At 43.6% G+C, this 26,166-nt stretch overlaps 2 protein-coding genes across 2 annotated transcripts in view; both read right to left on the reverse strand.

Moving 5' to 3' along the window:
• Window positions 1-243: 243 nt before the first annotated feature.
• LOC126260355 (ARL14 effector protein-like) lies at window positions 244-783 on the reverse strand. Its single transcript, XM_049957682.1, has one exon. The coding sequence runs from the start codon at window positions 781-783 to the stop codon at window positions 244-246; it is 540 nt and encodes a 179-aa protein (XP_049813639.1).
• A 348-nt stretch (window positions 784-1,131) lies between these two features.
• LOC126260356 (serine protease 55-like) overlaps window positions 1,132-26,166 on the reverse strand; it is a 134,144-nt gene continuing 109,109 nt past the window's right edge. Inside the window, exons 3-6 of the mRNA XM_049957683.1 lie at window positions 23,485-23,651; window positions 6,203-6,207; window positions 4,885-5,090; window positions 1,132-1,205 (exon numbers count right to left, since the gene is read on the reverse strand). Coding sequence (XP_049813640.1) covers window positions 1,132-1,205; window positions 4,885-5,090; window positions 6,203-6,207; window positions 23,485-23,651 — 452 coding nt within the window. The remainder of the gene's footprint in view (window positions 1,206-4,884; window positions 5,091-6,202; window positions 6,208-23,484; window positions 23,652-26,166) is intronic.

Here is a 26,166-nt window from a genome sequence, read left to right on the forward strand (position 1 = left end):
TTTAATTGTCCAGCTTCTTGGAACCAAGGTCAATATTTGAACTTTTGTCCTACGATTTGACACTTTACATTTTTCTTTCAACTCTTCTATAAGATTATCAAGATCTGCACAATTACTGCATGGGCGACTTTTACTTGAACTTGGCTGTTCATCGTAATTGATTCCTACAGCAGCAGCAATTTGATTCCCAATTAAACTTTGTGCATCCAAGATCTTTCTTTTTGCATAGCTTGGCTTATCTCTTTAACTTAGTTGTCTTCTTTTCAATGGTGAAGCACCAATAAATGATAAACTTTTGTTGATGGCTGGTTCAGTTTCATCCGTTGTGAAATCTTGTTCAGATTGGGTTGATAGTGATGATGAATCTTCTAGCTTTTGGTTCAGTGCCGACATGCAGCGAGGGCAAAGCTTCTGACCAGGTTTTATATCAATCACTTCTTTTTTCTTTAACAGGCAAAGTTTGGCAGCTGTTTCATTATCAAGCAGTCTAAGTCCAGCTTTTACATTGTGATTCCTCTTCTTGAATGGATTGCAACATTTCTTTTGCATCGCTTGATATTCATGTAGGAAGAGGGCTTCATGGTGGAAGCAAATGATGGAATTTTCGTCAAGTTTGGCTTCTGAACGCGAAACAAGCAATTTCTGGTCACATTCTGTGAAATCACTAAACGCTTTGAATCCAGTCTTCTTAGCATAGAAGATAACATGGCACTTTGATGCAGCAGCATCTTTTCCAATTGAACAGGGGGCCAACGATTCTTCTTCTTCATTAACTTCTGACATCTCTCACTGGCCAATCACTGAATAAAACACGAATGAAATATCCAATTATATCAGTAATTCTAAGCGACTATTAAGATTCAAATTCCTAGAAATGAAGAAAAATTAGTGCATCGCGCATACAAAATATAACAACTTTGATGTGAGTTAATGAGTACTTAATGGTCGCGTTGCAAAAAAAACAAATGTCAGTCTTGTAGAGCAAGATTTTCTCTTTTAGGTGATACTATTCACAAGCAGATTCAGGCCAACTATTTTTTAGTAATTGGCTTGAAACTTTGGTAAATTTTACCGTTTGTGCTGACACTGCCTAATTTGAAGAGATACTGCAGGGCGACCATATGGCCTGGATCATTGCAAATCCGGCTGCATTATGTCTAGCACAAGCATGAAGCTTGGCCAAAAGTTCAAGTCCATATCTTCAACTGCAAGGAAATCATTGCAGTCTTAATATTGGTCAAAATTTGTCGCGTTGTGTCACGACAAATTTTGAAGTATACTTTGAGTCGAGTTATTTGACCGGGGTTTGCATGAGTAATGTTATAAATAATTTCGTTGGAATCAGCAAAAAAAACTGTACAGGGTCGCATCTTACTAACCATTCTTATGAATTAGTTTCGATTTTATTAGACTCCAAATATGACATTTTTTTTATGTTGCATGCACACGGACTAAGTACACTTCAGACAAGGGGGTCTAGATCAGCAGCTATTGCAGCTAGAGGCCTGAAATCTTGGGAAACTTACTTCAACACTTGACTAAAGCTACAGTTAAAATTTGACGAAAATTGGAGACCATGATGGTGGGAACTTTTTTCAGTTTTAGACCACTTGGTGTGGAATGACCCTCCTATTATCTCCTTAAGCTCGTTTCTCCGACCCCAGGTTCCCGATCTATAATTGTTTAGTTCAAAATGGTTCAAATGGCTCTGAGCACTATGGGACTTAACTTCTGAGGTCATCAGTCCCCTAGAACTTAGAACTACTTAAACCTAACCTAAGGACATCACACACATTCATGCCCGAGGCAGGATTCGAACCTGCGAAAGTAGCGGTCGCGCGGTTCCAGACTGTAGCGCCTAGAACCGCTCGGCCCCACGGCCGGCAAGTTGTTTAGTCAAGCATCCTCTATGTCCTGTTAAATTGTTAAACGCTATTACAGAAACACCTCGTATATGTTTAAATAAATAAATAGTACACACACACACACACACACACACACACACACACACACACACACACACACACACACACATACGTCCGCAGCTCGTGGTCGTGCGGTAGCGTTCTCGCTTCCCACGCCCGGGTTCCCGGGTTCGATTCCCGGCGGGGTCAGGGATTTTCTCTGCCTCGTGATGACTGGGTGTTGTGTGATGTCCTTAGGTTAGTTAGGTTTAAGTAGTTCTAAGTTCTAGGGGACTGGTGACCATAGATGTTCAAATGGTTCAAATGGCTCTGAGCACTATGGGACTCAACTGCTGAGGTCATTAGTCCCCTAGAACTTAGAACTAGTTAAACCTAACTAACCTAAGGACATCACACACATCCATGCCCGAGGCAGGATTCGAACCTGCGACAGTAGCGGTCTCGCGGTTCCAGACTGCAGCGCCAGAACCGCGCGGACACTTCGGCCGGCCCATAGATGTTAAGTCCCATAGTGCTCAGAGCCATTTGAACCAACACACACACACACACACACACACACACACACACACACACACACACACACACACACACACACATATATATATATATATATATATATATATATATATATATATATAAAATGTGAATTAAGAAGTATATAGCCTATGTCTGCCCAAATGTTCATTAGGAAATCGTGTAGAAATCTGAAGTAAATCAGCCAAGAACTTTTTAGAGATTTGTGGTAACATCCTTTCTCCAAATATGTTGAGACTGCGAAATCTTATGTAGACAGTGATCTTACTCTTGTCTCGAAGGTAAAGTGTGCATTACAAACAAGCAAACAAACGGATAGTCTTCTTTATGTATAGAAAGATATTGATTAAAGAAGAGGAAGGTTGAAAGGTCATGTCCTGAGGCATCAAGAAATAGTTAATGTGGTATTGGCGTTTAAGAACTATAGAGGTAGACCAAGGCGAGACTTCAATAAGCTGGTTCAAAGTTATGTAGGTTTCAATACTCATTCAAAGAAAAAGATACGTGCATACAAACATACTAGTGTTGAAAGCCACATGAGACCAGTTTTCGGAATGAAGGACCACAACTTCCAGTGCAGGTTACAGCAGGTGTGTCATTTCTGCTTTGAGCTAAGGTGAATCAAATACAAACGGGCTTTTTGTTTCTGAGTATCAATGGCTAGTATGACCAGATCCGCGCTTCTAGTATTGTCGGGTGGGCCGTTTAGGCGTTAGGAGTGACAGGTCTTTACGTACTTCCAACAGCTTCGTCAGTGACGCACACGGTATGAGAGCAACGGGTGCATCCTTCCATTACGCAACTCATAAAATTACTTTGTACCTTAAGGAGTTCAAATGGTGGAAATTCTCCAGAGATTGACTCCACAGTTCGGTGATCAAACACTGTTAACGACGCGTGTGTTTGCCTGGCATAAAGAGTTCAAGGAAGAACGAGAACGTATGGAAAATCAGCAAGACGATCGCTGTCCTTGGACAAGCGTTACGGACGGAAACATTCGTGTAGTGCGAGACATTCTTGAAGGCGATGGACGAGTGAAAGTATCAGAAACTGCATAGTGTGATATCACGCATTGGTACAATCCTACCGGCGTCTTTAAATTGATAACGGAATTGCAAGTTTCCGTCAGACGCACAGCGGTCGCGCGGGATCTGGGGGAGCCAATGGTCCTTGTCTGCTAAGCCACAGCTCCGGCGGCTCCGTATTACGAGCGCCCTCTACGGCAGCAATATAGGACGGCCGGCAGCAGCCACACGTTCCACTTGCACTTGGAGCCTCTTTGCTACGACACCACTGTTTATGCTTAGTACAGCAAGCCTCTTCCCTATTGCTATTGTTATAACTGAACTCTGTTTCTCGCTACGTTATTTGTAATGAGTCTTCCTCTGCTTCGAGAAGATCTTCTGTTCACTGTGTTAACTTTTTCGCTAATCATTTTTGCTCCTGTCCAGATTTCCTACGACGACAGTTGCCGCAACAGTCTGTAGACCACCTCTCCTTACAAATGTGTACATGTGTACGAAGTCATACACAACACAGAACAGGTTGGGGTAAGTTACAGGAGCTGTCAAGCGATCATCACAATGACTTACAATTCCGCAAAGTGTGTTCCAGATGGGGCCCCTCACCTTTTGACCGAAAATCAGAAGCTGAGATGTTTGGAGGACTGTCAGAGATAGCAAGGTTTGTGAAAGAAGGTGATGATTTTGGAGGCTGATCATCACCTGCGACAAAACGTGGCTGCACCACTACACTCCTTAATCCAAACTAGCCATTAACGAGTGGTGGAGGAAAGGGGAGGGAGCTCCAGTGAAAGCCAAGACTCGACTGTCAGTTGGAAAGGTTCTTTCAACCATTTTCTCAGATCAGCGAGGCATTTTACTCATTGATTTTTTTGCATGAGCAACGCACAATCAATGCTGCGTGCTACTGCGAGCTGTTGAAGAAGGCGAGGGATGCATATAGCAGCGAAAGACGAGACCAACCGACTCGATAGGTAATCTTCCTCCATGACAATGCCAAGCCCCGTATAGCAGCTCTAACAGTCTCCAAACGACAGGAATCGCACTGGCCTCAACTTGATCACCCACCTTACAGCCCGGGCCTATCACCCTGTGATTTCCATTTGTGTGGACCATTTAAAGAAGATCTGGAAGGGCACGGATTTGAAGATGACGAGGGCGTGGAGGAATTCGTGCGCCGTCGACTCCTGACGCAACCAGCTATATTTCACAGTGCTGTAATAAGGAATCATCCTTCTCGCCGGAAAAAAAGGAATTCCTGTAGCGGGAAACTACGTGAAAAAATATATCGTAACAACCTTTTGCTTTTCAATAAATTAATTTAAAACAAAATAAAATCCTGTTTATATTTGATTCAGCGTCAGAGAAGAGACAGTAATCACAAAAGAGGCGTGTAGCCTTACCGTTTTGCGGCAGACAGATGGGGGCCACCTGGTCGTTGAAGGGGACGGACTCCGCCAGCCTGATGAGGGCCACATCGTTGATGTCGTGCAGGAAGTCTCGGTCGAAGTCATCATGCACGATGATCCGGTCGACGCGTGGCAGTACGCGTTGAAGGGACAGCAAGTCGTTGATACCCAACATCACCGAGATGTTCTTCGGACTGACCCTGCATCAGCACACATTTTTGTCAGTCTGTGGGTGTAATCCGATATTTAATGCTATCAAACTTGCAAACACTGTATTAGACGTGCACAGACCCTCACTCGGGTCTCACTGCCCCGTCTCTTCTCTTTGTCCAAAGCATCAAATTGTGATGGTGAAAAGTTACACTTTCACTCATTGTCTACTTCGCAGTTCAGAGCCGAACATTAATAGTCATTTTAATCCGTGTTAATTGGATATACTGAAGCAACAAAGGATGCCTATCGACACGAAAAAAAAGCGCAGTTCATTCCCGTTTTCAAGAAGGGCCGTATGACTGACGCACTTAATTATAGGCCAATATTGCTGACGTCACTTTATTGTATTAGGCTGGAGCATAAGTTCTCAGTGTTTTTCCATACGTTTACCAAACACAACCTACACACGTAACAGAGGCTTTAATTATCCTTCACTATTTACAACAGTCTGCCAACGCTGGAGTAACTTTTCGATTCCGCGACTGTAGAAATCAAGTGGTTTTCAAGCGAAGAACTCGTCGAGCCATGTTCGGAGCGCATTTTCATACGGAAGGGGAGTTCGTTGAAAGTTGTTTGATAGAGAGAGGAAGAGGTGAAAATCTGAGGAAGCAAGCACAGGTGAATGTGGTGGGTTCAGAATAACTTCCCACCCAAAAGCCCACACAGTCTTTTTTGTCAGTCTAGCTGAATGCGGGCAGCCATTATCGCAGGGTAACATCACTTCACCAAGTCTTCCTGGTCATTGTTCTTGGACTGCATCTGCATGACGTCTCAGTTATTAACAAATAATGTCAGAAGTGATGGTTACACCACGGTGAAGCAATTCGTGGTAGACCACACTGTCGCTGTCCCACCAAATGCATAACATTATGTTTTGCGATGCGCGCAGGTCTTTGTACAGGGAGATGCTGCTTTGTTAGCGCTCAGTTATTCCTCCCTTTTCCTTACATTAGCATAACGACAGTTGTTCACGAGCCAATTGATGACAATCAAGCAGAGATGCACACATGGTCACCCACTATTTTGTGTGATTTTGGCTTAGACTAACTGCATGCAAATGTCGCACGACGGTGGAACGATCGCAGTTCATCAGATTTGCCAGTTCTAGAGTACACTGAGGTGGATCGTTATGGATTAATGCGTTCAAGCGATCTTTATCAAACCCCGTAAGTTTTCCTGAACATGGGGAGTCTCTAAAGGCAAAACGATCGTCCTTAAAACGAGAAAACCATTTTCTTGCCGTGCTCTGTTCATGCAATTACTCCACACACGGTGCAAATGTTTCTGGGTGCCTCAACTGTTGTCATCCATCTACTGACCTCAAACAGAAGACTAGGTCAGAAATGGTCCAATTTCTCTAATTGCCACATTTTCCAGCGCCCACAGCTTCACTCACTACGTCCACAATACGTAAGGTCAAATAGTAACAGTGAACTAAAAAAAATGTAAATAGATAAATATACCCATAGCAACCGGAATAAGAACATGCAAAACAAAAGCTCTACGAACTTACGCGCCAACCTAATACACACATCAAAAAAAGTTTTTTATGACCTCGGTTCCGAAACTTCCGGAACCTGTACAGAAAATTGGAACAGAAATCAATATAAACATCATTTCCGCCATTTTTATTGCTCATGAAAACCACTCATTGCATGTTGTACCACTATACATCGAGACCTTCAGAGGTGGTGGTCCAGATTGCTGTACACACCGGTACCTCTAATACCCAGTAGAACGTCCTCTTGCAATGATGCATGCCTGTATTCGTCGTGGCATACTATCCACAAGTTTATCAAGGCACTGTTGGTCCAGATTGTCCCAACGTCTGGAGAACATGCTGGCCACTCGCGTCGAGAGATGTCGTTACCCTGAAGGAAGTCATTCACAAGATATGCACGATGGGGCGTGAATCGTCGTCCATGAAGACGAATGCCTCGCCAATTTTCCTGCGATATGGTTGCACTATCTGTCGGAGGATGGCATTCACTTATCGTATTAGATTAACTGAAATACCAGCATTCACTTTTAATAACGTTTGTTTTATCTAAAAAGCTATCACAGCTTTCGTATGAAAAATTCGGAGACATTACTCTTCAACACGCCCTCTTGGAAGTACTATATTGCGTGTACATAGGAAAAGAACGCCACTCCTGTACACTTACATTATTTCTTCCACACCTGAATTTTTTGTAGAGAGAGGAAATTTTTTAATGCTCTCATGCTTTTAAATCAAGATTTATTCAAATATGTGTATCTATTTTCGAAAAAAGTTTGTGCACATGGATCGTTTTCATGGACTAAAATAATTAATTTTGATGTATTCGTTGTTGTAATAAAGGAACTGATCGTTCAATAAAAACCATGGAAAATAACAATAATACCATTCAATTATTCAACGGAATGTAACTAAGCAAACACTTTCGTATATTCCGCTGGTCACAGGCTGTACTGCACTGCTTAATTTGCTTGTCAATATTTTTATAGTGATGCACAATAGGTTTCAGCACCTGGGTAGGATGAAAAGATGGGCCTTGACAATTGCGTTCGTGAGGTTTCCACGAGGAAGAATAGTTGTGTTGCTCCTAAAAGACAGAAAAATTCATGTACGCAATTGTAGAGAGTGGGTCTGAACGGGCGATATGTGAGAAACTGCTGGAAACAAGTACTACCATAAAATACCTAGGAGCTTCCATCCGAAGCGTACTGAAGTGGAATGACTACATAAAACAAATAGCAGGAAAAACAGATGCCAGGCTGATATTCATGGGAGGAATTTTAAAGAAAAGTAATTAATCCACGAAAGAGGAGAGTAACAGGGTTGGATTAATTTCAAGAAATATACAAGATCCAACAAAGAGCGGTGCATTGCGTCACGGGTTCGTTCAGTCGGGGCAAGAGCAGTGCGGAGATGCTGAACAGACTCAAGTGGCAAACTCTACAAGAGAGTTGTTGTGCGTCATGGAAACCTTTACTAATGAAATTTAGAAAGCGTGCGTTCCGGGAAGATTCGGACAACGTACTACTTTCTCTAGTACTCCTCTCTGGAAATGACCACGGCGTTTAAATCATTCTTCCTTGCACCATTCGCTAATGGAGCAGGGAATGAGGGAACAGATTGGTACCAGATAGATAGATATAGATGGACATATAGATGTAGAATGAGTTGCAATCGCTTCATTTACAGCGTAATGCAAGTCCGTGGTGTTTTGTTTTGTGGATAATAACGGAAATGAAAGAAATCGGTGTGGCACATAACCTACACCTCAGAATAATGGCAATGTAGCTGTGGAGCTTAACGTTCCCATCTGATGAGAGGATCGGTATCAATGGCGTCACTTGTTCTGATTCAACGAGACACCGTTGACTGGTTTGAAAATTGGCCCCAGACAGCAGCACACAATCTGAAGATCTGGAGCTGTGTAACCATATCTTCTTCAGCTATGATGAAAATTACTTTCACCATTCAATTTCAAATCTGAGACCTTCCAGTCCTGTGTTAGTGCACTAACACGTATTAGAGACAACGGTTGCACAAACTGATACAACAATGAGGTAAAATAAGTCATGCAATACCTCCCAATATCGTGTCGGACATCAGTTTGCACGGCATGGACTCACTAAGTCGTTGGAAGTCCGCTGCAGAAATATTGATCCATGCTGCCTCTATAGCGGTCCATAACTGCGAAGGTGTTGCCGCTGCAGAATCTCGTGCACGAACTGACCTCTCCATTATGTCCAATAAGTATTTGATGGGACTCAAGTCGGCGAACCGTCCAGAATGTTCTTCACACCAGTCGCGAAGAACTGTGGGCCAATGACGTGGCGCATTGTCATCCATAAGAATTTCATCGTTATTTAGGAACATGAAGTCTATGAATGGTTGCAAATGGTCTCTAAGCAGCCGAAAATAACCAGGACCCCGTCCATTCTATGTAAACGCAGTCCGTACCATTATGGAGCCATACCAGCTTGCACAGTGCCGTGTAGACAATTTGGGTCCATGGCTTCATGGGGTCTGCACCACACTCGAACCCTGCCATCAGCTCTTACCAACTGAAATCCGGACTCGTCTGACTAGGCCACGGTTTTCCAGTCGTCTAGTGTCCAACCGATGACGTCATAAGCTCAGGAGAGGCGATGCAGGCGAGGTTGTGCTGTTTGCGTCCGTCGCCTGCTGCCTATTAACGCCAAATTTCGCCACACTGTCCTAAGCTGATACGTTCGTCGTACGTCCTACATTGATTTCTGCGGTTGTCTCATGCGGTGTTACACGTCTGTTAGCACTGACAACTCTACGCGAACTCTGCTGCTCTCGGTTGTTAAGTGAAGGCCGTCAGCCACTGCGCTGTCCGTTGTGAGAGGTAATGTCTAAAATTTTGCATTCTCGGCACACTCTTGAGACTGTAGATTTCGGAATGTTGAATTCCCTAACTAATTCCGAAATGGAATGTCCCATACGTCTATCTCCAACTACCATTTCGCGTTCGAAGTCTGTTAGTTCCTGTCGTGCGGCCATTATCACATCGAAAACCTTTTCTCTTCAACAGCTTAGCACAAATGACAGCTCCACCAGTGCACTGCCCTTTTATGCCTTGCGTACGAGATACTACCGCCGTCTGTATATGTGCATATCGCTGTCCCATGACTTCTGTCCCTCCAGTGTAATTCAGACGAACATTCAAATTGAGGCTCCACAGTCGTTTCTTATCCTTCAATGAAAAAGACACAATAACTGAGTAAAGTAATGAAATCTGTAGTGAAGGAACGATAGCTGTTTTGAGTAACATATCATCGAGGGCCAGATCAAGGAGAGGAGTCAGGGGAGGAGACTTCTTGGGTATTCACCTTAAGTAATTTACGAAAACCACAAAAAACCAGCCGGCCGGTGTGGCCGTGCGGTTCTAGGCGCTTCAGTCTGGAACCGCGTGACCGCTACGGTCGCAGGTTCGATTCCTGCCTGGGGCATGGATGTGTGTGATGTCCTTCGGTTAGTTAGGTTTAAGTAGTTCTAAGTTCTAGGGGACTTATGACCTCAGATGTTGAGTCCCATAGCGCTCAGAGCCATTTGAACCATTTTTTTGAACAAAAAACTTAAATAATTATGGTCCAACGGAGTTTGAATTTCAGTCCCGTACCGTAACTACTACGCTAACACGCTTCATGAAATCTACAGCCCGTCAGATCTGATAACTTCGTTGCCATTAGTCCATATGAACCTCCTTCAGGTCAGAACAAAGATGTGCCTAAATTTCAACCTCCACTACTTTTTAAAATGCCTCCCAAATTATAGAAAGACATTCGTTCTGTCTCATTTTGCGTATCTTTCAGAACTTCCTAAAGTGCGTCTCCTTTTATACTTCGTTGTCTCAGCTTCATACCCCAGGAAACTTGCTGAAGACGTTGCACAAGCTATCTTCTACTCACCAATAACAACTGATAGTGTCCACCGTGACGAACGTGGTTCAAATACGCATCCGTCTAATCCCAAAATTTATGAAAAATGCCGAGTTGACGCGGCCGATTTCTCGCCTCGCCCTTCCCCAACGCGATTTTGTGCTTCGACTCCAAGGATCTCGACATCGACGGGACACTGAACCCTGATCTTTCTTTATTTCCTCGCTTGAAAGTTTTCTCTATCCAATGATTTATGTATCTGCAGGGATTATTTCGCATCTATTGCAATATGAGTCACTGACCACTTGCAGGTCTTGAAACGCAGCCCAACAATTTCATTCTAGGTATTGTCATTTACAATTTTCTAACAGTCATCTCAATCATTTTCTGAAAAAAAACTACCTTCCTTTGGCTTACCTTCTGACAAACAGTAAACAAAGTTACTGTCTGTGCATAGGTTTACTGTCATTGTTCAATGGAAAAATTAGCGTTACTCGGTGCGTATACGACAGTACGCGGTACCAATATGTTTCAAAAAGTTGCGTGCGAAAATGCGATTTCTTTCAGTGGTCGTATCTTGAGTTCCGTCGACCACAGAGATAAGGGGTCAAGTGTTTTGGATAGCCCTGCAGCTAACGACTAGTTGTGTGCCTCTCGGAAGAACAGGCATACTGTAGCTATCCTTAAGTACACGATCAAAATGAAAAACATTATGCACTTCCTCCAGCCATGAAGAATTGAGCAAATTGGTAGAATTTTTTGAAATAGGTGTGGTCTATGGTGGACCTTAGGCGGGTTATGAAAGCACCATTTGTTCATAGGCGTTTCTCGAGAAAACCCCAGGAACAGTGATTTTTGGGTGCGAGAAGTACCAATTGTAGGAGTGGCCACATCAATAATTTCTCTTCATGACAGAACATCGAAATTTATAGGATATTCTCTTACGATGATGTTCTCGGGGAACCTTGAAACTTTTGTTCGATATCATTACCTGTTACTGAGATACAGATGTTCAAAGTTACCACACTTATGTACGTATTATTCGATCTGAGGTCTAAATGCAGTTTCAACTGACTTAGTGGTCACATAGCAAGAGTTATAGGATAATCGAAAGGATTCTGAGACCACAAAACTATGCTTTTAGTCAGCATTTCTCACCAATATAACTTTATGTCTTTGTACACTCCTGGAAATTGAAATAAGAACACTGTGAATTCATTGTCCCAGGAAGGGGAAACTTTATTGACACATTCCTGGGGTCAGATACATCACATGATCACACTGACAGAACCACAGGCACATAGACACAGGCAACAGAGCATGCACAATGTCGGCACTAGTACAGTGTATATCCACCTTTCGCAGCAATGCAGGCTGCTATTCTCCCATGGAGACGATCGTAGAGATGCTGGATGTAGTCCTGTGAAACGGCTTGCCATGCCATTTCCACCTGGCGCCTCAGTTGGACCAGCGTTCGTGCTGGACGTGCAGACCGCGTGAGACGACGCTTCATCCAGTCCCAAACATGCTCAATGGGGGACAGATCCGGAGATCTTGCTGGCCAGGGTAGTTGACTTACACCTTCTAGAGCACGTTGGGTGGCACGGGATACATGCGGACGTGCATTGTCCTGTTGGAACAGCAAGTTCCCTTGCCGGTCTAGGAATGGTAGAACGATGGGTTCGATGACGGTTTGGATGTACCGTGCACTATTTAGTGTCCCCTCGACGATCACCAATGGTGTACGGCCAGTGTAGGAGATCGCTCCCCACACCATGATGCCGGGTGTTGGCCCTGTGTGCCTCGGTCGTATGCAGTCCTGATTGTGGCGCTCACCTGCACGGCGCCAAACACGCATACGACCATCATTGGCACCAAGGCAGAAGCGACTCTCATCGCTGAAGACGACACGTCTCCATTCGTCCCTCCATTCACGCCTGTCGCGACACCACTGGAGGCGGGCTGCACGATGTTGGGGCGTGAGCGGAAGACGGCCTAACGGTGTGCGGGACCGTAGCCCAGCTTCATGGAGACGGTTGCGAATGGTCCTCGCCGATGTCCCACGAGCAACAGCGTCCCTAATTTGCTGGGAAGTGGCGGTGCGGTCCCCTACGGCACTGCGTAGGATCCTACGGTCTTGGCGTGCATCCGTGCGTCGCTGCGGTCCGGTCCCAGGTCGACGGGCACGTGCACCTTCCGCCGACCACTGGCGACAACATCGATGTACTGTGGAGACCTCACGCCCCACGTGTTGAGCAATTCGGCGGTACGTCCACCCGGCCTCCCGCATGCCCACTATACGCCCTCGCTCAAAGTTCGTCAACTGCACATACGGTTCACGTCCACGCTGTCGCGGCATGCTACCAGTGTTAAAGACTGCGATGGAGCTCCGTATGCCACGGCAAACTGGCTGACACTGACGGCGGCGGTGCACAAATGCTGCGCAGCTAGCGCCATTCGACGGCCAACACCGCGGTTCCTGGTGTGTCCGCTGTGCCGTGCGTGTGATCATTGCTTGTACAGCCCTCTCGCAGTGTCCGGAGCAAGTATGGTGGGTCTGACGCACCGGTGTCAATGTGTTCTTTTTTCCATTTCCAGGAGTGTATAATGGGCTCTTTACGCATATACAGATATGCCCGAAGTGCAACAGTAGTGACCAAAATGGCCTAAAAAGGGTCTTAGCATGCCTGAAAAGTAGATAACATAACTGCCGAAAATTATGTAAAACTGGAAACACTGCAATTGAATAAAATATTTCTAATAGCCTATTTACTGTTTTAAGATGCAAATCATAAACCGGGCGTTTTCGAATTGCGATCGATGAGCAAAGTATCCAGAAAAAAATGTACAGCAAACGATTTTGCATTTGCCTTATACTATGCTAATTAAAACAATCATACAGAGCGTAAAATCAAATTACAAAAGGGAAGCATTATTCAATAAATTTGTAAAAACATTTTTTTATACATATACCAGTAGATACGATCGCAAAAGGATTCAGAAAAGAAGAACATTACGAATTATTTACAGACTGTATGGATCTAGTTATTTTTAAGATTATTACTGTTTTAAGATGCAAATCATAAACCGGGCGTTTTCGAATTGCGATCGATGAGCAAAGTATCCAGAAAAAAAATGTACAGCAAACGATTTTGCATTTGCCTTATACTATGCTAATTAAAACAATCATACAGAGCGTAAAATCAAATTAAAAAAGGGAAGCATTATTCAATAAATTTGTAAAATCATTTTTTTATACATATACCAGTAGATACGATGGCAAAAGGATTCAGAAAAGAAGAACATTACGAATTATTTACGGACTGTATGGATGTAGTTATTTTTAAGAGGGTCATTTGAATGTTTTGAAGTGGATAATATTGAATATAATTAAAGCATTCAAATGAATATCTGTGACTTCTTTCAGCCATAATCTTCGTTTGTCTTTTTTATGTTTTTCTTTGACACTGTCAATAAGAGATAGGCGATCTAAGAATTTTTAGCATATTGCAGCCCCGTCAGCCACTGCGATAGACCAATATATTGAAAAATCTGCCTGAGTAGGGCAAATTTTCTGGTCTTTACCCATGTTTCGGCTAGAATAATCTAGGCTTCTTCAGAAGCATAAATTTACTATAGCGTGCCAGAGTAAGGCAAAGTCAACATTAAAAATTAAAACCTATAGAACCGTGTGTAAGTAGGCTGTTTATGTTTTCTTATTGGCAACGTTATGTAGCGCTCTGTATGAAAATCACTGGCTGTGCTGTGTGCAGTCTGTGGCTAGTTTGCATTGTTGTCTGCCATTGTAGTGTTGGGCAGCTGGATGTGAACAGCGCGTAGCGTTGCGCAGTTGGAGGTGAGCCGCCAGTAGTGGTGGGTGTGGGGAGAGAAATGGCGGAGTTTTGAAATTTGTAAGACTGGATGTCATGAACTGCTATGTATATTATGATTTTTCAACACTATTAAGGTAAATACATTGTTTGTTCTCTATTAAAATCTTTCATTTGCTAACTATGCCTATCAGTAGTTAGTGCCTTCTGTAGTTTGAATCTTTTATTTAGCTGGCAGTAGTGGCGCTCGCTGTCTTCACAGTAGTTCGAGTAACCAAGATTTTTGTGGGGTAAGTGATTTGTGAAAGGTATAGGTTAATGTTAGTCAGGGCCATTCTTTTTTAGGGATTATTGAAAGTCAGATTGCGTTGCGCTAAAAATATTGAGTGTCAGTTTAAGGTCAGTCATGTATAATTGTTCTAAGGGGATGTTTCACGTGGTACCATGTGGAATTGAATCTACATAACTAAAGTCCAGCCCCGGCATCACTTCACCACGCGGTCGGTTGGTAGTTTCCAGTGATGCTAATATAACATTAAATACTTTAGTGATTATTCATATTATTTTTGCTGTCTGAAAAGTGGCATAGTTTGACGTATCAGCCGCGCATCCGATAATAACTTATAATATGCTAGCAGGATATTCAGATCGCCACTCCACTGTTAACTATGATTCATAATTAGGAAAACTGTGGGTGGGTTACAGTGTTACGTGGGGGTGTGGCGGTGGGGTGGGGGGGGGAAGGGGGTGCATAAGCCGGTGTACGGTAAGTATCTGTTATAAAACGGTTGTTTTCTATTTTTTCGATATTCCGATAATCAGGGTTGATAATTTAAACAACGACCAATGGAAATGGCTAATGAAACAATTCTGAAAGACAGAGAATGCTGGGCAGATTAGACAGAAATGGAGAGAAGAATTCAATACACCTCCACCAAGTACGTTATTAGTTTACAGGTTGCGTGACAGATTTGACTGAACTGGGTCTATCTGTGAGGCGCCAAAGAATGGTCGACCAGTGAGTGTAACTACGCATGAAAATGAAATTGTAGTTGCGCAGGTATGTATTTATCCAAGGCCCAAAGCAACCGAAAAGGAAAGCCTTGGTTGAGTTAAGCATTCACCGTAGATTCTTGGGTCGTATAATGCAACTGCTGTGATGGCGTTATTCGAAAAATTTGTTGGTCTGATGGAGCAAATTTTAAGCTGTCAGGCACTGTTAGAAGGCATAACTATGTGTAGTACGCTATAGTACGCTGTAACCGAAAACCAATTGAATCAACCTGGGCTTACAGTTTGGGCGTGCCTTTCATGTCAGAGGGTCATTGTGCCTGTTTTTCTCCATACAATTGTCAACCACTATGCCTGTCTTAACAACCTGCGGAATACTGGTATTCCGCAATTACGTCAACAGCAGGGTTATGAAGAATTCTACTGCCAGCAAACTGGAGCTCCTCACCTGTACGCTTTAACTGTGTGTGGGTTTCTTGACGACGAATTGCCTAATAGATGGATAAGCTAACGAGAGCCATTTGAATGGCCACTACTCTCACCGGAAATTACTCAAATGAACCTTTTCTTTTGGGGTGTTATCAAAAGTAAGGTCTTTGGTTGGAAAACAGAGCACAGTGCACAGTGCACAGTGTTAACAGCTACAATACGTGGGGGTGTGGGGGTGGGGTGGGGTGGGGGGGAAGTGGGTGCATAAGCCGGTGTACAATAAGTATCTGTTCTAAACCGGTTGTTTTCAATTTTTTCGATATTCCGATAATCAGGGTTGATAATTTAAACAACGACCAATGGAAATGGTTAATGAAACAATTCTGAAAGACAGAGAATGCTGGGCAGATTAGAGAGAAATGGAGAGAAGAATTCAATACACCTCCACCAAGTACGTTATTAGTTTACAGGTTGCGTGACAGATTTGATTGAACTGGGTCTATCTGTAAGACGCCAAAGAATGGTCGACCAGTGAGTGTAACTACGCATGAAAATGAAATTGTAGTTGTGCAGGTATGTATTTATCCAAGGCCCAAAGCAACCGAAAAGGAAAGCAAGAGAAACATTTCAAGACATTCACAACAATAAAGAACGCTGTTCCAAAGTGTGCATGAGTGTACAGATCAGGCTACAGGAATATGTAAATGCTGAATGCCGGTAATATGAGCATAAACGACAATGAGCACCTAAGATATTGCAATTACTGTAAGTTCATAAACCTATTTTCTGTGACGTTTTCAACTTTCGTAATTCTGTCTTACTTAGTTGCAAACAATATTACTATGTTACTAATTTTTATTTTGGGACCTCTAATTACAACCGAATGAAACACATTTTTTGTGCCATGTGCCTTTATTCTTTGCAAGGCATCTTCAATTGTCTGGAATATGAATAAATTTTTATTTACACTATTTAGTTTACATTTGGAACGTTGTATATGTAGGTTATTGATAGTTCTGGCACTTTTTGTTTTTCTGTGATGCAGTAATAATCTGAAGTTCTGTTTACAGATTTCATGGATATTGGTCTAGATGTTGTGGTTTTGTATCTTTTTTATCGCTATTCTGCTTCTAATAAACGCCATTTGAAAGTTTGTTTTCAGATGTCACAGCACTAGGAACTGAACACTCGTTCTGATGTTTTGTTTCAGTTGATATTGCCAACTATCGACTGTAATTGTCAATCACTGAATGTGTTTTTGTGATGTGTGCGACCTGTTTGTGTGCGCGTGCGTGTGTGTGTTTGTATTTGTTTGTGAAATGATATCCGTTTTCGTATAATGGGCGATAATTTTTATTGGTGTCTGTGTGTATTAGGGAAAAAAGAAAAAAAGCTCCACGCCTAATCACTAACACCTAATCATACCAAAACAAATACCATTTCACACACACACACACACACACACACACACACACACACACACACACACACAAAACACACACACACACACACACACACACGAAGGGATCGCAGGTATCACGCAAACATGTCCAATAGTTGGCAATAACATTCGATATTTGGTAACACCAACAAAAGCAAAACATCAAAAAGTGAATTCAGTTCCTAATGCTGTGAAGTGTAAAAAAACGAAATTTCCCATGACAATTATCAGAAGAAGAGCAGCTGTGACAAAGGAACAATAACCCAACATACAAATCAACATCTGCGAAACATGTAACTAGAACTTTGAATTATTATTACGTCACAAAAATACAAAAAGTACCTGTACAGTTTCTTTGTTACATATATATTCAACGTCCTAAACGTAAACCAAACAGAAGAAACAGAAATGTGTATATATTCCAGGCCAATGAAGACGCCTTGCAAAGAATAAAGGCGAAACGCGTATGGCACAAAAATTGTGTTTCATTCATTTGTAATTAGACGGACCCAAAATAAAAACTATCAACATAACGTGTACTATTTTCTGTAATTTTCTACAACAAATTTTGCATTCTGATTTCATTACCAACCTATTTTCTACAATACACAATAATAATAACAATAATAGTATAATACCTCCTATATACCTGGCTAACCCTCTGTATAATTACAGTGGTATGATATGCTGTCAAAATTTTCGAGTCTGATGTAAAAACTCGAAGTTCTACCGACATTCCTTCAGACTACAACAGATATTATAGTAGAGAGTATCACCAAAAAGTAGCCTGTGACCCAGTATGTACAATATAAGCGCACCAGACAGACTATTGCCCCACCCCTTCCACTAAAACGAGCACACTGGTCTCTTCGATGCGCTTTAGACGGTGAGCAAATGGTACTAGGCGGTCATATGACTTCCACTGTTGACACTGACATTCAAGAGTGGACATGTCAAATGAAAGCAGGTGTTCATACAATAACTTATTACGTCAAGATCGCCTAACTGCAACTAATATTCATATTGCCGTTATCATGATTTTGCCGTCTCCATTATTCCCCTATCGGATAGCCGAGCGTTAACACGACACTCCTGGGACGGGGAGGTGCGCTGGTCCCGGATCGAATCCACGCGGCGGAATAACGACGAACGAAGGTCGGTGTGCCGGCCAATCTGGATGTGGTTCTTAGGCGGTTTCTCACATCCCACTAGGTGAATACCGGACTGTTACCCATGTCCCGCCTCAAATACACGGTTCGTAAACATTTAGAAAACTTTCGATCACTTTCACGTGAATGATACTGCACTCCGACAATCTGGATACACGTATTACGTCCCCAAGGGGTTACAGTTAGCGACAGGTAGGACACTGGCCTGCTCTTTAAATTAAACCTGCCAAATCCGTTAACAACGATGCCGACCCTGCGGCGATGCGGAACAAAGGCGCAAGAAAGAGAAGAAAAAGATTGTTCTATAACATTTCGGGAGAACTACCGGAACTCTGTATCTTGCTGGTACGATATTTCGGCGCAGAATCTTCTGGCCGTCTTCGATACTGACGAGCAATACAATAAGCTCCCCTGTTTAAAGATTCCGCCAGCACATGCGTAGTGTCCTTGTTGGCTGTGCGCATGCGTTGCTTGAGCGCATGCGCCTCTGCTGTTAAGTCCGTGAGCTGCTCTGCGCGCCCTACATCTCACAGTTCGCCTTGTACGACAAATCACTCAATCTTAATCTCACAGCAAATATCTGGCGCCATTTGGGACAACGAGTGAAACGCAGCAGTCATCATATCCAAAATTTGATAGCTAGCTGTATGGGATCTAAGAGCCAGTGAGCAACTTGGGCTCGACACAGCACGCCTGAAGATACTTTCGGACTCTCTTGTACATTGAGGGCCTCTAAGAGGGGGCGGTCCTATCTGGTGACGTTTTAGAAAAGGAAACAAGTGTCGATTGGGAACGAATAGGAGATCCAGTATCAGAATTAAAATTTAAAAGAGATTTAGGAGATTTAAAATCAAATACGGCAGGAGGGATAGATAACATTCCAGCAGAATTTCTAAAATCACTGGAGGAAGTGGCAGCAAAACAATTATTCACGTCGGTGTTTAGAATGTATGAGACTGGCGATATAACATCATCATCGCAATTTCCAAGATTGCAAGAGCCGACAAATACGAGAATTACCGCACAGTCTGCTTAACATTCATGCATCCAAGTTTCACAAAAGAATAATATACACAAGAATGGAAGAGAAAACTGAAGATCATTTACATGGCGACCAATTTGGCTTTAGGGCAGGTAAAGGCACCAGAGAGGCAATTCTGACGTCGCGGTTTGTGATGGAAGTAGGACTGAAGAAAAGTCAAGACGAGTGCAGAAGATTTGTCGAATTGGAAAACGCGTTCGACAACGTAAAATGGGTCAAGATGTTCGAAATTACGTGAAAAATAGCTATAGGGAAAGACAGGAAATATAAAATATGCACGAGAACAAAGAGGGACCAATGAGAGTGGAAGACCAAAAACCAAGTGCTTGGATTAAAAAGGGTGTGAGATAGGGATGTAGCCTTTCGCATCTATTGTTCAATCCATACGTAGAAGAAGAAATGACGGAAATCAAAGAAAGGTTCAAGAGTGGGTTTGAAATTTAAGTTCAAAGGATAGCAATTTTAAGATTCGCTGTTGACGTTACTATCCTCAGTGAAAGTCAAGATGAGTTACAGGATCTTCTGAATGGAATGGTCAGTCTAATGGGTACGGAATATGGATTGAAAGTAAATCGAATAAAGGCGAGAGTAATGAAAAGTAGCAGAAATGAGAAAAGCGATTGGTGATCACGAAGAAAATGAAGTTAAGAAATTATGTTACCTACATAGCAAAATAACCCATGACGGACGGAGCAAGGCGGGCACAAGAAGAGATTAGAACTGACGAAAAGTGTATTCCTAGCCAAGAGAAGCCTACTAATGTCTAACATAGGTCTTAATTTGAGGAATAAATTTCTGGGACTGTGCGTTTGGAGCACAGCATTGTATGGTAGTGAAACATGGACTGCGTGAAAACCGGAAATGAAGAGAGTCGAAGCATTTGAAATGTGGTGTTACAGAAGAGTGTTGAAAATTAGGTGGACTGATAAAGTAAGGAATGAGGAAGTTCTTCTCAGGATCGGCGGGGAAACGAATATGTGGAAAAACACTGACAAGAGGAAGGGACAGGATGGTAGGACATCTGTTAAGGCATGACAGAGTAGCTTCTTTGGTACTAGAGGGAGTCGTGACGGATAAAAATCGTAGAGGAAGACAGAGATTGGAATACATGAAGCAAAAAATTGAGGATGTAGGTTGTAATTGCTGCTCCGAGATGAAGGGGTTGCCACGGGACAGCAGTTCGTGACGGGCAGCATGAAACCAGTCACAAGGCTGACGACACAGAAAGAAAAATGTGAAAAAAGATGTGAGATTGTTGTTAAATACTTTCAGTCAAAGGAAATGACTGCCAATGTGTTAACTAAACCATCTGCTCGAGAGCAACACATGTATCGTGTTCATAAGATGAAGTTGTCGTTAGCTTTAGTAGTAGTGTTGTTTTGTTGGTAATCTGACGCCGTGTTTCATCTTTCTCCTTGGTTTCTACGAAATGTGGACTATCTTCGAGAAGTAGTTTCTGTTTATGTGTGTACCATATAATACATTGTCTGTGAATACAAATATGTAGAACAATGTAGTCATTATTTATGTTCGTTATCACCCACCTCGTTCGGCTAACAGAAAGGGCAGTGCAAGATGCTTTCAATGAAAGGCAGCGAAACGTTTCTGAGAATGTACGTTTGGAACACAGCATTTTATGGCAGTGAAACATGGACTGTGGGAAAATCAGAACAGAAGAGAAGAAAAGAGAAGCATTTGCAATGTGATGTTGAAAATTAGGTGGACTGATAGGGTAAGGAATGAGGAGGTTCTCAGAAGAATCGGTGAGGAAAGGAATATATGGAAAACAGCAGTGCCTTCTTTCTAAAAAAAAAAGTTTGAGGGTACTCCGACATTGGATACAATGCATCGAAAATTATTTATAGCCGAAGCATGGGATACCACCCGTCTGCTTTTAGCCATGACGTCATCAACATGTCGAACTACCAAAAAAAAAAAAAAAAAAAGTATCGGATTCTTCAGTTGACATGTGATCAAATGAAGCTGGCGATACCGAGGAACACCCAAACATACAAGAAAATGTGGTATCGAACACTTGCAACGAAAGACAGGACACACTTTAAAACTTCACACAACCGACAAGAACGGAACAATAAATGCAAACGAATAAAGAACAACAAAACAAAGATGGCAATGAATCGCGAAGGATCATGGTAGCGGGACCGTGAGACATCTACTGGTAGCTCGGCGTTTGAGCGTACGCATATCCGTTTAGCACTACCATCGCCCACTATTAGCTTGTCGAACTGGCTGGCAGCGATTCAGTGGTCGAGAACAGTTGCCGCAGCTTCGAAATGCTTGAAACAATCAATGACATCGCTTTTCCCACCAAAAACTGCACTGGTATCGATCGTATTGCAATTACCAACAAGAAAAAATGAAATAAAAATTTACGTCCGTGAAATAAATCTTTGGCACACTTCCAAGTTCTGAACATAGACTCCTGGAAATTGAAATAAGAACACCGTGAATTCATTGTCCCAGGAAGGGGAAACTTTATTGACACATTCCTGGGGTCAGATACATCACATGATCACACTGACAGAACCACAGGCACATAGACACAGGCAACAGAGCATGCACAATGTCGGCACTAGTACAGTGTATATCCACCTTTCGCAGCAATGCAGGCTGCTATTCTCCCATGGAGACGATCGTAGAGATGCTGGATGTCGTCTTGTGGAACGGCTTGCCATGCCATTTCCACCTGGCGCCTCAGTTGGACCAGCGTTCGTGCTGGACGTGCAGACCGCGTGAGACGACGCTTCATCCAGTCCCAAACATGCTCAATGGGGGACAGATCCGGAGATCTTGCTGGCCAGGGTAGTTGACTTACACCTTCTAGAGCACGTTGGGTGGCACGGGATACATGCGGACGTGCATTGTCCTGTTGGAACAGCAAGTTCCCTTGCCGGTCTAGGAATGGTAGAACGATGGGTTCGATGACGGTTTGGATGTACCGTGCACTATTCAGTGTCCCCTCGACGATCACCAGTGGTGTACGGCCAGTGTAGGAGACCGCTCCCCACACTATGATGCCGGGTGTTGGCCCTGTGTGCCTCTGTCGTATGCAGTCCTGATTGTGGCGCTCACCAGCAAGGCGCCAAACACGCATACGACCATCATTGGCACCAAGGCAGAAGCGACTCTCATCGCTGAAGACGACACGTCTCCATTCGTCCCTCCATTCACGCCTGTCGCGACACCACTGGAGGCGGGCTGCACGATATTGGGGCGTGAGCGGAAGACGGCCTAACGGTGTGCGGGACCGTAGCCCAGCTTCATGGAGACGGTTGCGAATGGTCCTCGCCGATACCCCAGGAGCAACAGTGTCCCTAATTTGCTGGGAAGTGGCGGTGCGGTCCCCTACGGCACTGCGTAGGATCCTACGGTCTTGGCGTGCATCCGTGCGTCGCTGCGGTCCAGTCCCAGGTCGACGGGCACGTGCACCTTCCGCCGACCACTGGCGACAACATCGATGTACTGTGGAGACCTCACGCCCCACGTGTTGAGCAATTCGGCGGTACGTCCACCCGGCCTCCCGCATGCCCACTATATGCCCTCGCTCAAAGTCTGTCAACTGCACATACGGTTCACGTCCATGCTGTCGCGGCATGCTACCAGTGTTAAAGACTGCGATGGAGCTCCGTATGCCACGGCAAACTGGCTGACACTGACGGCGGCGGTGCACAAATGCTGCGCAGCTAGCGCCATTCGACGGCCAACACCGCGGTTCCTGGTGTGTCCGCTGTGCCGTGCGTGTGATCATTGCTTGTACAGCCCTCTCGCAGTGTCCGGAGCAAGTATGATGGGTCTGACACACCGGTGTCAACGTGTTCTTTTTTCCATTTCCAGGAGTGTAGTAAAAAAAATTACTTTGTCAACGAAAAAGTTTAGGGGTGCGCATCCCCCAGCGTACCACCAGAAAGACAGCACTGGAAAACAGTGAGTAGACGAAGGGCCAGGATCATAGAACACGTGTTCGTGGCGGGCCACACCAAATCAGTGGAAAGACTGATGACTTACAGAAAAAAAAGGAAAGGTCGTCGTGACGTACCCCACTAGGCAGTGGCCGGCGGTGAGCACGTATCTGTCGTTGATGAGGGAGCCGCCGCAGTTCATGAAGCCGTTGAACAGGATGGCCACCATCCAGGGGAAGATGTGCGGCGCCGCCTGATAGCCGCCGACGATGCGCGTGTCGACCACGTCCGACCCCGTGATGCCACACTCTGGCGCAAATACAAACCATTTGCAGCTTATGTTTCACAAATGAAATGTAAAATTCTGATATTTATACAACATAAAAAAACTGCTTTCGTAAGATAAACACGTGTGATTACAGCGAGGAAACAATGTGTTGCGAAATGTATGTGCAACAGGACTGTCATATTTCGTTTTGCATTGGATCCTAATATGATAACAAATAACTTTATCATCCACCAATTATTTACGGTTAGTACTCAGTTATCCCCCCCCCCCCCTACCCCGCCACCCCTATGAACCATGGACCTTGACGTTGGTGGGGAGGCTTGCGTGCCTCAGCGATACAGATAGCCGTACCGTAGGTGCAACCACAACGGACGGGTATCTGTTGAGAGGCCAGACAAACGTGTGGTTCCTGAAAAGGGCAGCAGCATCTTCAGTAATTGCAGGGGCAACAGTCTGGATGGTTGACTGACCTGGCCTTGTAACACTAACCAAAATGGCCTTGCTGTGTTGGTACTGAGAACGGCTGAAAGCAAGGGGAAACTACAGCCGTAATTTTTCCCGAGGGCATGCAGCTTTACTGTATGGTTAAATCATGATGGCGTCCTCTTGGGTAAAATATTCCGGAGGTAAAAAAGTCCCCCATTCGGATCTCCGGGCAGGGACTACTCAAGAGGACGTCGTTATCAGGAGAAAGAAAACTGGCGTTCTACGGATCGGAGCGCCGAATGTCAGATTCCTTAATCGGGTTGGTAGGTTAGAAAACTTAAAAAGGGAAATGGGCAGGTTAAAGTTACATTTAGTGGGAGTTAGTGAAGTTCGGTGGCAGGAAGAACAAAATTTCTGGTCAGGTGAATACAGAGTTATAAATACAAAATCAGATAGGGGTAATGCAGGAGTAGGTTTAATAATGAATAGGAAAATAGGAATGTGGGTAAGCTACTACAAACAGCATAGTGAACGCATTATTGTGGCCAAGACAGATACGATGCCCACGACTACCACAAAAAAAAATGGTTCAAATGGTTCTGAGCACTATGGGACTCAACTGCTGAGGTCATTAGTCCCCTAGAACTTAGAACTAGTTAAACCTAACTAATCTAAGGACATCACAAACATCCATGCCCGAGGCAGGATTCGAACCTGCGACCGTAGCGGTCTTGCGGTTCCAGACTGCAGCGCCTTTAACCGCACGGCCACTTCGGCCGGCGACTACCACAGTAGTACAAGTTTATATGCCAACTAGCTCCGCAGATGACGAAGAGAGTGATGAAATGTATGATGAGATAAAAGAAATTATTCACATAGTGAAGGGAGATGAAAATTTAATAGTCATGGGTGACTGGAACTCGATAGTAGGAAAAGGAAGAGAAGGAAACGTAGTAGGTGAATATGGATTGAGGGGAAGAAATGAAAGAGGAAGTCGCCTGGTAGAATTTTGCACAGAGCATAACATAATCATAGCTAACACTTGGTTCAAGAATCATGAAAGAAGGTTGTATACATGGAAGAAGCCTGGAGATACCAGAAGGTATCAGATAGAGATTCAGGAACCAGGTTTTAAATTGTAAGACATTTCCAGGGGCAGATGTGGACTCTGACCACAATATATTGGTTACAAACTGTAGATTAAAACTGAAGAAACTGCAAAAGGGTGGGAATTTGAGGAGATGGGACCTAGATAAACTGAAAGAACCAGAGGTTGTAGAGAGCTTCAGGGAGAGCATAAGGGAACAATTGACAGGAATGGGGGAAAGAAATACAGTAGAAGAAGAATGGGTAGCTCTGAGGGATGAAGTAGTGAAGGCAGCAGACGATCAAGTAGGTAAAAAGACGAGGGCTAATAGAAATCCTTGGGAAACAGAAGAAATATTGAATTTAATTGATGAAAGGAGAAAATATAAAAATGCAGTAAATGAAGCAGGCAAAAAGGAATACAAACGTCTCAAAAATGAGATAGACAGAAAGTGAAAAACGGCTAAGCAGGGATGGCTAGAGGACAAATGTAAGGATGTAGAGGCTTATCTCACTAGGGGTAAGATAGATACTGCCTACAGGAAAATTAAAGAGACCTTTGGAGAAAAGAGAACCACTTGCATGAATATCAAGAGCTCAGATGGAAACCCAGTTCTAAGCAACGAAGGGAAAGCAGAAATGTGGAAGGCGTATATAGTGTTTATATTAGGGCGTTATTCTTGAGGACAATATTATAGAAATGGAAGAGAATGTAGATGAAGATGAAATAGGACATATGACACTGCGTGAAGAGTTTGACAGAGCACTGAAAGACCTAAGTCGAAACAAGGCCCCGGGAGTAGACAACATTCCATTAGAACTACTGACAGCATTGGGAGAGCCAGGCCTAACAAAACTCTGCCATCTAGTGAGCAAGATGTATGAGACAGGCGAACTAGCCTCAGACTTCAAGAAGAATATAATAACTCCAATCCCAAAGAAACCAGGTGTTGACAGATGTGAAAATTACTGAACTGTCAGTTTAATAAGCCACGGCTGCAAAATACTATCACGAATTCTTTA

Source organism: Schistocerca nitens, chromosome 5 (assembly GCF_023898315.1).
Source record: "Schistocerca nitens isolate TAMUIC-IGC-003100 chromosome 5, iqSchNite1.1, whole genome shotgun sequence".
Lineage (NCBI taxonomy): Eukaryota > Metazoa > Arthropoda > Insecta > Orthoptera > Acrididae > Schistocerca > Schistocerca nitens.

Coding starts and splice junctions, on each gene's coding strand:
- LOC126260355 (XM_049957682.1), bottom strand. CDS start 783: ATGTCAGAAGTTAATGAAGAAGAAGAATCGTTGGCCCCCTGTTCAATT.